This window comes from Heterocephalus glaber, unplaced genomic scaffold, assembly GCF_053883595.1.
Source record: "Heterocephalus glaber isolate CG9 unplaced genomic scaffold, H.glaber_assembly_v1.0 deba00001293, whole genome shotgun sequence".
Taxonomy (NCBI): domain Eukaryota; kingdom Metazoa; phylum Chordata; class Mammalia; order Rodentia; family Bathyergidae; genus Heterocephalus; species Heterocephalus glaber.
In genome coordinates this window covers 152,837-165,042 of record NW_028258243.1, presented here as the reverse complement: position 1 = coordinate 165,042, position 12,206 = coordinate 152,837, and the positions used below count along the sequence as shown (strand labels likewise).

General features: G+C 45.1%; 1 protein-coding gene across 2 annotated transcripts in view; it reads left to right on the top strand.

Moving 5' to 3' along the window:
• The first annotated feature begins 8,672 nt into the window (after positions 1-8,672).
• LOC147828114 (membrane-associated guanylate kinase, WW and PDZ domain-containing protein 1-like) overlaps positions 8,673-12,206 on the top strand; it is a 156,364-nt gene continuing 152,830 nt past the window's right edge. For both annotated transcript variants that reach the window (XM_087211130.1, XM_087211129.1), the window contains exon 1: positions 8,673-12,135. In XM_087211130.1, the coding sequence (XP_087067256.1) occupies positions 11,859-12,135 (277 nt within the window). In that variant the 5' untranslated portion in view covers positions 8,673-11,858. The remainder of the gene's footprint in view (positions 12,136-12,206) is intronic.

Here is a 12,206-nt window from a genome sequence, read left to right as displayed (position 1 = left end):
CAGCTTTGACTGAAATCAAACCCCCATTGGATCTGAATTTTTGGAACTTTTAAGAAGCCACAGGAAAGGAAACCATATTCTGTCTGGCTTTCAGGTAGCTGATGATTATGGGGTGGTGGTGGTGCTGGTACTGGAACCCAGGGGCTCATACATGCAAAGCATTCTCTCTACCTCTGAGTTATACCCCCAACCTCCAGAGATTTTTTTTTTTTTACCTCATTTGGGTTGTCAATGCCATTGAAATGTAGACAGCCTCTATCTCTTTTTAATTAATTTTATTGGTACATTTAAGGTATACAGTATAATGACATTCATCACTGGAAATCTGCACCTTTACATAATCCTTCTTGGCTCTTACTTTTTCCCCCCTTCCCCTGCCCTCCCTTCAACCCCTCCACCCCTCCCAATCTACAAAGATTTTGTTTCCATTTTTTCTTTTTCTCATATTAATTCCATTCCCTTCTTTCTTTTCCCCTTCCCCTTTGCCCCTTTTCTTCCTATTTCACATTATCTATTGTACCTTTTAGTCCTTATTGACACTTTCAGTTTCTCACACTAGAGAAACTATTTGGTATTTACACGTGTGTCCTGTTTATTTCACTTAAGAGTATTGCCTCAATGTCTATCCATTTAGCTATAAATACCTCTAGTTTCTCATTCTTTATGGCTAATACTCCATTTTAGAAAAAAAAAACCCCATATTTTCTTTATCCAGTCTCCAGTTGATGGGCATTTGGGCTGTTTCCAAGTTTTAGCTATCACAAACTGTGCTGCTATGAACATGGGTGCACATGTATCACTGTGGTATGATTCTTTGAATTCTTTTGGGCAGATAGCCAGCAGGGGAATAGTGGGGTCAAATGGGACTTCCAGTCCTAGTTCTTTGAGGTATCTCCATACTGATTTCCACAGTGGTTGCACCAGTCTACACTCCCACCAGCGGTGGAGAAGGGTTCCTCTTTCCCCACAGCCCTGCCAGCATTTATTATTGGTTGATTTCATGATGGCAGCCATTCTTTCTGGGGTCAGGTGGAATCTCAGGGTTGTTTTCACTCAGCCACCTCATCTTCGACAAAGGAGCCAAACACTCACTGGAGGAAAGATAGCCTCTTTAATAAATGGTGCTGGAAAAATTGGGCTTCAACTTGCCAAAGATTAAAACTAGACCTATATCTCTCGCCATGTACTAAACTAAAATTGAAATGGATTAAAGATCTAAATATTAAAACAGAAATACTAAACCAGCTGGAAGAGAGATTAGGAAGAACTCTTGAAGACATTGGTGTAGGAAAAAATTTTATGAACAAATCTCAGGTGCCCATGAACTAGCACAAACAATCAACAAGTGGGATCTCTTCTTACTAAAAAGCTTCTGCACAGCAAGAGAAACCACCAACAGTGTGAAGAGACAACCCACAATGTGGGAAAAAATCTTCACCAGTTGCCCTTCAGATAAAAGTCTACTATCTAGAATATATAAAGAACTTTAAAAAAGCAGACTTCCCAAATTTAAAGACCCAATCCAAAAATGGACATCTGAAATGAACAGACATTTCTCAGACAAAGAAGTAGAAATAGCAAATAAACATAAGAAAAAATGTTCAACATCACTGGTCATTCGAGAGATGCAAATGAAGATAGTCTCTATCTTTTCACCCAACAACTAAAATTACCTTTTCCCTCCTGTTTCCCTCCTGTTCAGTGAAAATCTCCTCTTTTCTAGGACTACTACACGTGGAACAGGTAAGCTGCTTCTGGCTGTCTTCCCTGGCAGGCTGGACAAGGCCAATCTGTATGCACCATGAAGGGGTGAGAGCAGCAGGCAGGAAAGCAGGGCTGTGACAGAGATGGCCGAGAGTATTTCATGGACCTATTCATCCATACATACTGAAAAGTCATCTCATCTCTAGTCTTGCCAGTTAAATCGGGTAACATGCTTCCTGTTTTGCTTAACCTAGCTAAACTGGGTTCTGTCACTGGCAACCAAATACATTTTAATACAGATTGTTAGTTATGCTCAAAATCCTGAATGATCACTAATAGTGGACTGGTTAAATACATCTAATATTCCAGCAAATAATGGAATATTATTCAGCTATTGAAAGTGATGAGTGCAGGTCTTTGTTTACAAATAGGAAATGGATGCTATATTGGTATGTGAAAATAGAAAGGATTACTTTACTTTATAAATTAACTATAAATCTCAAATCCAAAAATGGGAAGAGAATATGAGAGAGAGAGGGGGAGAGAGAGAGAGGGAGAGGGGGAGAGAGAGAGAGAGAGAGAGAGAGAGAGAGAGAGAGAGAGAGAGAGAGAGAGAGAGAGAGAGAGAGAGATTGATTGCATTGGGAAAAATCCAGGAGAAGATTCATCCAAATATAAAAGTGGTTAATTCTTGGTAGTCTGACTGTACATTACTTTATTTAATGCTGTCTTTTTATTTACCAATTTTTACTTTTTCTCCAAACTCTGATGTTACTAGAGCATTTTAAAAAAACATGTGCATTCCACCATGCTTTCAATGGTATATATATCATAGAAAGATATTTTTTACCAGAAGCTAATTTTCTACATTTCTTTGCACACTTGCAGTACAGTTTACTGTGGGGAGTTGGTACATGCATGCAACACATCTTAGTTCTTCTTTCAGCCCCTACCCCTCCTATCTCTCCCTGTTCCTTCCACCTCTTTGTCCCTCTCATTTGTAAAAGCTCTATTTGCATTTTCCCTCCTTTTTTCCATACTCTTTCCCCCTCCTGTCTTTCCTTCCTTCCATCTCAGGTTCCCACACCCATTTAAAAAAGACCTCCCATGTATTAACTGTTTCTTTGGCTCTGTCTCCTCCACACTCAAAGCTACATGGCTACCAAGAGGACAATGCCTGGTGCCTGTCTGGGGCCTTTAGATTGACCTTCTGTAGAGTAACTCTTAACTGCTGATCACAACTACGACCCTCTTCAGCTGGAAGCTGCAGAACTGTCATCGCCCTTTGCTCCCTCACAGCAGTTAGGGGTCCTTCTTCAGAGGGGGGAATATTATAGATAAGTAAGTTAATTAGATATCTTGTTGGCAGGTAGACAGGGCCTCCCTTAAGGCACCAGCCCTCCAGGAGCCAACACAGCAAGGAACCAACAAGGAGAACAATTGAGGCACATTCACTGGTGGTTAGCATTATAAAAAGGAAAAGAAGTACTACTTCCCCTACAGACAGATAGCAGTGATTGATATTCTAAATGGGAAATCCCTTGTATGTGACTTGTCTTCCCATTTGATCCCCAATTAATCAATCTTACCTGGGAGGCTGTACTTGTGATCTTACTGGTTGGTCATGGTTTTGTCCCACCTCAGGCCCACCTTATAAATTTCCATTGGGTCTTACAGTTCTGTCCCACTTTGTACCTGTCTCACTACATGACTTTGCTGTATAAAACATCTTTGAATCCTGGGGTGGGTGGGCAGCGCACTTTGCGGTCCCCTTTCTGTCTCTCTTAGGCAGAAGCTTTCTTTCTCCCAATAAATTTTTCCTACTCTTAAAAAATAAATAAAAATAAAAAATGAAAAAGATCTCCCTAGTTCCTATCATCCGTCTTTTATTTTGCTCTTTGTCTATATTTTGGGTTTCTCATATAAGTGAAATCATGTGATATTTAAGCTTGTGTGTCTGATTTGTTTCACTTCATATTATGGTCTCCAGGTGCATCTATTTACCTATGAATGCGAGTTTATTATTATTTATGGCAGAGTAGTACTCCACTGTTTATAAAGACCACATTTTCTTTATCCATTCATCTGTTGATGGTTATGTAGAGCATTTCCAAGATTTAGCTATTATAAATTGTGTTGCTATAAACATGGGTATGCATTATCACTGTAATATGATCTCTAACTCTTTTGGGAAGATACATAATAGCTGGGTCAATGGAATTTCTACTTTTAGCTTTTTGAGGAATCTCCACACTGATTTCCATAATGGCTGTACTAATTTACATATCTACTAACAATGTTGAAGTGTCCTTTTCCCTTACAACCTTGGTACTGGGGATTGAATTCAGGACCTTGTGCTTGCCAGGCAGGCCCAACACCACTGAGCTAAATCCGCAGCACCAGGATTTGTTATTGGTTGATACCTTTTTTTTTTTTGGTACCGGGGATCAAACTCGGGACCTTGCGCTTGCGAGGCAGGTGCCGGAACCACTGAGCTAAATTCCCAGCCCAATTGGTTGATATCTTGATGACAGCCATTCTTTCTGGAGTAAGATGGAATTTCAAAGTTGTTTTAATTTGCATTTCTTTGATGGTCAGTGATTTTGAACATTTTTTTTATGTCATTTTTGGTACTTCTTCTTCTGAAGTGTCTATTCATTTTGGTTGCCCATTTTTGTTGGTTCTTTTATTTGAGTGGGTGTAATGTTTTTGAGTTCACTGTATATTCTAGATATTAGTCCTCTGTATGAAGAATAGCTGGCAAAATTTTTTCCCATTCTTTAGGTTCTCTCTTCACTCTTGGTTGTTTTCTTTGTTGTGTAGAAGCTTTTTAATTTGGTATGATCTCATTTGTTGATTCTCAGTATTATTGCCTGTGCAATTGAAGTTTTGTTCATCAAGTCCTTGCCTATACTTATGTCTTCAAGAGTTTTACCTATTTCACCTTCCAGCAAATTGTGTCTGTTTTAGCACTTAGATCTTAATCTATTTTGATTTTACTTTAGTACATGGAGAGAAATATTTTTGTATGTGGATATCCAGTTTTCCCAGTACCATTTATTAAAGAAGGTATCTTTCCTTCAGTGTATGTTTTTGGCTACATTGTCAATGATCAAATAGCTAAATATGCCTGGGGTTGTTTTTGCTTCCTCTATTCTGTTCTGTTGATCCACACCTCTATTTTTGTGCCAGTACCATGCTGTTTTTCTCATTGTAGCAGTGTAATATAACTTCAAATCTGGGATTTGTGATGCCTCTCGCTTTGCTTTTGTTACCCAGGATTGTTTTTAAGTATATATTTTCTTCCTGTCTCCCATTCAGTTTTATTTTGGTGCAGAAAATTGAAAATATATAGTAAGGAAGAAGAAATATCAGAAAATGAACACCTTCAACAATAAAATCTAGTACTAGTTAAGCATTTGCCATATTCAAATTACTGTAATTTAAAATTTTGTGGGTGATGAAATAATCTATTCTCAAGAAAATGTGAAACTTTTGTTCACAAGGAAATTGGCAATATTATCAGGCATATTCTCAGTGGAATTATGCACAATGGTATGTCAACATGAGATACTTAGTGTTTTATATTGCTGAACCACTTGGGAGATTTTTTTAAAAAATACAGTAAATTTGGGGGTTTCTTTTGGTTCCTCAGACCCATAGCCTAACTCCAAATCTCCCAGTACCCGCTCAATACTTATGTTTTGCAGAGCTGTGAACCAGAATATTAGTTTAAGTCTTCCTGGAGTTCTTTCTCTGGCGCATTAAGTAAGACATCAGTTCATATCTGATGTCTTGAAGGGTGACCACGTTAACGTTTTAGTTTTGCTTAGTTGAAAGTACTCCAGGAAAGAGTGCTGTAGTCAGAAGAAATGACCCATCTGCCTGCTAGATGAGGAATAGAGTATGTTCTCCAGTGAATTCAGAAAAGCCTCTATGAGATCGCTAACACAGCAGCCTTCATTGACACCAACTGTCTGAATCAATGACTTCAACCTCCCCTGGTGGTCCATGCTCAACATCACCAGTTCAGAGTCAGTTACCGTACTGTACACACAGTAACATCACTACTGGATGCCCCTTGATGGCAGGTATTCTTCAAGAATTAAAAGATAATCAATTTAATATGTCCTTATGTTTGCTTTACAGCTGACCAACTGATTTCCTAATCTCATATTTGCAGGAAAATGAGACGAAATATCACTTTAGGCTGCAGTTATGACTTTCTTTCATTACAACTGGAAAACTTCGGGAAGAAATGAATTTGGCAGAAATTGAAATGCACATTTCATAGTCAGAATTTTTCTTTCTAGAACTAACTATATGAAAATGAGCTCTTAATCTGTTGAGCTGGCTGTTACAGCTTACGTCTTGTCCAAGTCTGTTGTTTACTGAAATGCTCAGTGACAATAATATGAGGGTGTTTATGTAGCACTTTAGCTGTGCCACAGCCCTCAGATCTTCAAACACAGAAGAAATGTTTGCAAATTAAGCCTCTTTGCATTCCTGTAATCAAATATCTTCAGAGCTCACCAATGGGGACCAAGAGATCACATTCCTGAGAGGAACACTGTATTCCTTCAGGCTGAAAGGAAGAGGCAGGAAAGCGACTGAATTACTGTGTTACAATGTGTGGCAGATTCAGGAGCCACAAAAGATGTTGCCCAATTCTCACACTCTGATAGTGCAGTGCTCTTGGCATGGGTTTTAGGTTGGGCCTCTTTCTTTACTTCCAAGCTCTTTGGTAAGTTTGTTCACTGTCCTAGCTGCACTTTGCTCAATGGTAAATTGAAGTCATCCCTGGTAATTCCTACCTCACTCAATTGCTGTGATGATTATACAAAACAACATAAAACTATCATGGCAGACACCCTACCGAGGTCCCCAGTTGCACGGAACACGCCGAATCAGCCCGCTACAGGCAGGCAGGTCTGTGCATGCCCTACCAAGGTTCTGAGTCCCGCGGGAGACGCCGAATCACCTCGCTGCAGACAGGCAGGTCTGCCCACACCCTACCGAGGTCCCCAGTCATGAGGAACACACCGAATCAGCCCGCTGCAGACAGGCAGGACTGTGCACACCCTACCGAGGTCCAGAGTCGCTCAGAAGACACCGAATCACCCCGCTGAAGACAGGCAGCCACCTGGTTCCACACTACAAAGACACGGGACACCAGACCACCAGACCAAGGTACTGAGTGCCGCGGCTCCCGGCCCAGAGCTAGGGGCTTCTGAGCCGTCGTCCCACTGCTCCTGGTCCAGAGGAAGGGGCTTCCCGGTCACCATCCCTCCCGCTGCTCCCAGCCCAGAGGAAAGCGCTTTTGGGCCACCTTCTGTCCCGCTGCTCCTGGCCCAGAGGAAGGGGCTTCTGGGCCACCATCCCTCCCACCGCTCCCAGCCCAGAAGTAGGGGTTTCTGAGCCGCCATCCCACTGCTTCTGGTCCAGAGGAAGGGGCTTCCCGGCCACCATCCCTCCCGCTGCTCCCAGCCCACAGGAAAGGGCTTTTGGCCCACCATCCCTACCGCTGCTCCCGGCCCCTGGCCCACCTCACCCAGCTCAGAGGAGGTAATCCATGCAGGCGCTGACAGCCCCCGCCCCAGTTGAAATGAGAAAACACGTAAATAAGTCTCAAAACCAGACTTCCAGATCACCTACAGCAACCCCAAAGGGAAATGAGATGGAACACTCTGATACTCAACCACCTGGACCCATTGAACTGGCAACAAAAGGGGATCTGGAAAAAATGAAATCAGAAATAATTTCTCAGATAACAGGAGAAATTGTGCCCCTAGTGCAAGACATGATTAATAAATCTAGAGAGGAGCTCAGGCACATGATGGAATCCCAACATAAGAAACAAATGGAATCCATAAAACAGATGCAAATAGATTTCCAGGACATGAAAAACTCCACTGAAAGTCTACACAGCAGGATGAGCCAATGTGAGGACAGAATTTCAGATATAGAGGATAAGATTGCAGTTAGTGACCAGGAAAAGAAAAATTGCTTCAAAATTATAAGGGAAGATGAGAAATCAATCCAGCAGCTGCTAGATGATGCAAAGAAAAATAACATTAAGACTGATTGGGCTCAATGAAGAAACAGGAGAGAGTAGAGATGACATAAAAAATCTCTTCGCAGAAATAATGGCAGAAAACTTCCCAAGCAGGGGAAAAGAGCTTGACATACAGATAAGTGAGGCATATAGGACTCCAAATAGCCTTGATTAAAAAAAAACTACACATAGGCATATAATTGTTAAGATTCCAGAAACCCAACAGAAGAACAAAGTTCTCCAAGCAGTCAGAGAAAAGAAACAAATCACATACAAAGGAAAGCCCATCAGGATCACAGGAGACTTCTCAACACAAAACTATCATGGCATACATGGCAAATCTCAAAATTAAGTATTTCACAGCTTATTTCTTACATCAAAATATATTGCTAAATTCATAGCATAAATGAGAGACAACAGAACACGAGGGTCCAACTTTACATTTGTTCAATAAAAATCTATTTTAAAATGAGATTATATGCTCTTCCAAGAAAATCATCTATAATTACCTTTGTTTAAACCATCAAATCTGACTTTGTCATGTATCATATAATTTAATGTCACACTTTCTTCATTCATTCACGTATTCATTCAACAACTGTGTGTAGTACACATTCCAAGCAAGGCATGATTTTCAGTACCAAGGATTCAAAAGTTGGGTAGGAGAGATATGACTTGTGCCTTGAAGTTGATTCCTCTATGGGATATAGAAATGAGACCAGGAAACTGAGTAGTCAGCAAGGGTCAGAAGGAACAGTTCAAGCTTAGTGTGTGAGAATTGGAAGCACTGGCTGCTTTTAAGTTTCAAGTTACTTGTCTCATTTACCTGTATTGTAATGTGTCTCTATTCCTCTCTACATACTGCCCTCTGTACCTTAGGTACTCTTTCTTTTTTTTTTTTTTTTTTGGTACCGGGGATCGAACTCAGGTCCTTGCACTTACACAGCAGGCGGCGAAACCACTGAGCTAAATCCCCAGCCCTGGTACTCTTTCTTTTAAGGTTCTACACATCTAAAACTTGTAAGTGTGGGCTGAGGATGTAGCAGTGCTAGAGTGCCTGTCTAGCACATGTAACGTCTTGGGTTTAGGTTCCACAATTGCAAAATAAATAAATCAACTAATAAAAATAAAACCTGGGGTGGGCTACATTCTGAGATCTTTCTCCTTCTCAGCTGAGACGCCTGGAATTCTGAAACAGGAAGATGCTGCCATAGTGGGGAATCATAAGCCACCTGGTCACGCTCACCCCTTAGGTTGCTCCTGGTTGGGGGGAGAGGCAGAAAGATGGAAGATCCTTTATGCTAGGTAGGTACAGGAGTTCTTGGCAAATGACCATATGTAACTAGAATAAAGCATAGTAAAGAGGTGAAACACACAAGGTCAAGGTTACTAGGGATTAACATGAGAATCTGAGAATTCGCTCTAACATGGAATGCCAAATTGTACGTTTTTGTGAAATGAGTCATTTGACAAATACTTCAGCATTGATGAAGTACCAGGCAACATCCTAGGAACTAGGAGTATGTCGGTAAACCAAACTGCCCAAGTTGCAGGCCCTCTTGGAGTACATACTGGACAGAGGGATGCAAATTGCAGGTTTATTCTCCCCCAAACCCTGCTTCGGAATCAAAGACACTAAAGCTGTGGTTCTGAATGTTGTACAGCTGCACCACTTAAGGGGACCCTAAAGACCAGATGATGGATTCTGTCTTCAAGATTCTGACTGCTGGATCTGTGTTAGGGTGTGGGAGTTTATGCCTGAAGTGCCAGGTCACTTAATCCAATCAGGGTTGAGATAATGAGATCACCTCAGGAAAAAGTGGCTGGAGATGAAGTTCCTCTAACCACAGACAGCCGTGGAGGATAGGACAAGGCAATGAAATTTTTGGATATCCTAGGACACATCAACATTATCCCCGTATTTTTATTAGCTCAGAATAGCACTCTACAAACAGTACTTTAAAAACATACTTAAATGTATACTTGTATTTTTTAAGTTCTGGAAGGCAGAGAATGAATTATCATCATCTAAGGTGAAACACCAAACGGTTTCCTAGTTTTCTTCCCCAATACTACTATCATCAGATTTTCATGTGCCACTTTGTAAGCCTCTTCAAGTACTCTGTGAGACACTGTCACATCCTAAATTTCAGGAAAGGACGGCTCTGGGAAGTCAGGAAGCCTGTTCAAGGCCACACAAAGGTGGCTGAGGGAGCCTAAACCCTGGATCCCCCCCTCAACAGGCACTGCTGTGGTATCCCATTCTCTCTAAGTCACTCAACTCACTTCCCTAGTATCTTGGAATTCCTTCCATGCTCGGAATTAGACATCCGTAGCGAAGAGAAGAAAGTGCTGGAGGTGACCTAGAAAGCATCTCCCTGTCCACTACTCCCCAGCACGCTGCTCTTGTCACGTCCTTGGAACAAATTCTGAGAGGGGGCTGCTCAGCCCTGTGCCTGGGGGCGCCTGCAGCACCAGCCAAGAACCTTAGCCCCGGGCAGTCCGAAGGTGGCCAACCCCACCCTACTCAGGCAGAGGCCTGGCCATCAGTCCCTGGACAGGGTCGAGGAGGGTGCTAAAGCGGAGATGATACACCTAACCCACCCTACCTATAGAACAAGATTGCAGGTTCAAGGACTGCTTTTGCAGAAAAAGAATTTACAGGGTGGGTCAGTAAGAGGCGTGAAGGGAACTTCATGCAGAACTTTTAAAGTATCAAGGGTGAAGTGCAGGCATTCAGAGAAACGAGACGAAACGTTTCCTGGAACTGGGAATATTTATGCTTCTCTTGAGGGGCTGAAAACCCGGGGAAAGGTGGCCACCCCCAGAGGGGTCCTAGCCCATTTTACTGGTATGGGCTAGGTACTGGTATTACCGGTTTTGTTTTAAAAATGGGTAACTTAAACATTCTTTGGATTTTCTCAAGCTGTCCCTTTATTTTAGGATTAGGTTTTGCTCTTTACTTTCTCAATTAAGTCGGTTTATGGACTTACAGTATTCTTCAGGAAAGCTAGGTGTGATGTGTCTGGAAGGAGGGAAGCCCCAATATAACCAAGGAAAAGCCAATACGCAGCACAGGGGGAAACTTCCACTGGGCCCCGGAAGTTGCGCTCCCGAAAGCACAGTTTTCAGTTATGACTTTCCCTCTCCTTTCTGCCATCTTTCTTCCAGTCTTTGCCGACAGACGACGGCAAATTCGGCGGCTCTCCGGGAGGCAGCCGCCCCAAGCTGGGGCGCGCGCGGTGCGCTGCGGGCCCCCGCAGAACCTGAGGCCGGCGCTGGGCCTCCAGGCGGGCTCGGGCGCCCTGCGGGCTGCGGGCTGCGGAAGGTGAGCAAGTGCGCAGCGAGGGACGCCCCGTCCCGCCCTGTTTGAAGGGGATTGTCAACGCGGAAGCCAGACTGCCCGAGTCTGAAAAGCCGCCAAACGCGTGTGCGCCTCGTCCTCCCGCGAAGCCTGTGCGGACCGCAGCGGACGGAGAGAAACCAAGGCGGAGCGGGGATCCTCGAGGCTCCCCCGAGGTCGAGGTCGGCCTCAGGACCCGCGGGGACTCGCGGCGGAAGACTCCCTCCGGGGGGCGGGGCGCGGAGGGCCGTGGACGCATGCGCACCGCCTCCGGGTCCGGCGGGCTCTCGGCGCGGAGCAGAATGAAGCGGAACAAAACAAGCCCAGCCTTTCCCTCGGCTTAAAGGGGCCGCGCGCCGGCCTCGGCTCCGCCCCCGCCCGCGCCGGCCCCGGGCTCCGGCTGAGCGCGCGGACTCCGCTTCTCTCAGGAGCCGCCCGCCGCGAGCCGCGAGCCGCGAGCCGCAAGCCGGCTGGAGTCGAGAACGAAAGGAGAGGGGAAAACCGAGCCGAGCGCGCGAGCGGACTCTGGCCCGGCGGGCGGGCCGACGCCGGGACGCGGACGGAGGCTCCGGAATGCAAACAAAGCTCGCGGGGACGCCCGGAAAGTTCGTCCCGCGATGGCCTGAGCGTGCGGAGCGGGCTGCCGCCGGGCGCCGAACCATGCCGCTCCCGTGAGCGGCCGGCCGGCGGCACCTGCCTCGGTAGCTCTGCTCGCCTTCACTTTGCGTGTCTGTTCGTGGCTGAGTGCAAGCCGTCATGTCGAAAGTGGCTCCGAAGAGGAGCCACTGGACTGGCCGGGTGCGCGAGTGCACCGTGAGGCGCGGACCGCAGGGCGAGCTGGGGCTGAGCGTGCTGGGGGGCGCGGAGCGCGGCGAGTTCCCGTACCTCGGGGCGGCCGAGCTGCCCGGCGGGGGCGCGGGCGAGCTGCTGCTGGAGGTGCAGGGCGTCCGCGTGTCCGGCTTGCCGCTCTACGACGTGCTGGGTGTCCTCGACAGCTGCCCAGAGGCCGTCACCTTCAAAGCCGTCAGACAAGGTAAGGGCCCCAGCCACCGACTCCCTTTCTCGCCGGAGCGCGGCAGCGAGAAGTCGAGGCCGCGCGCTGGA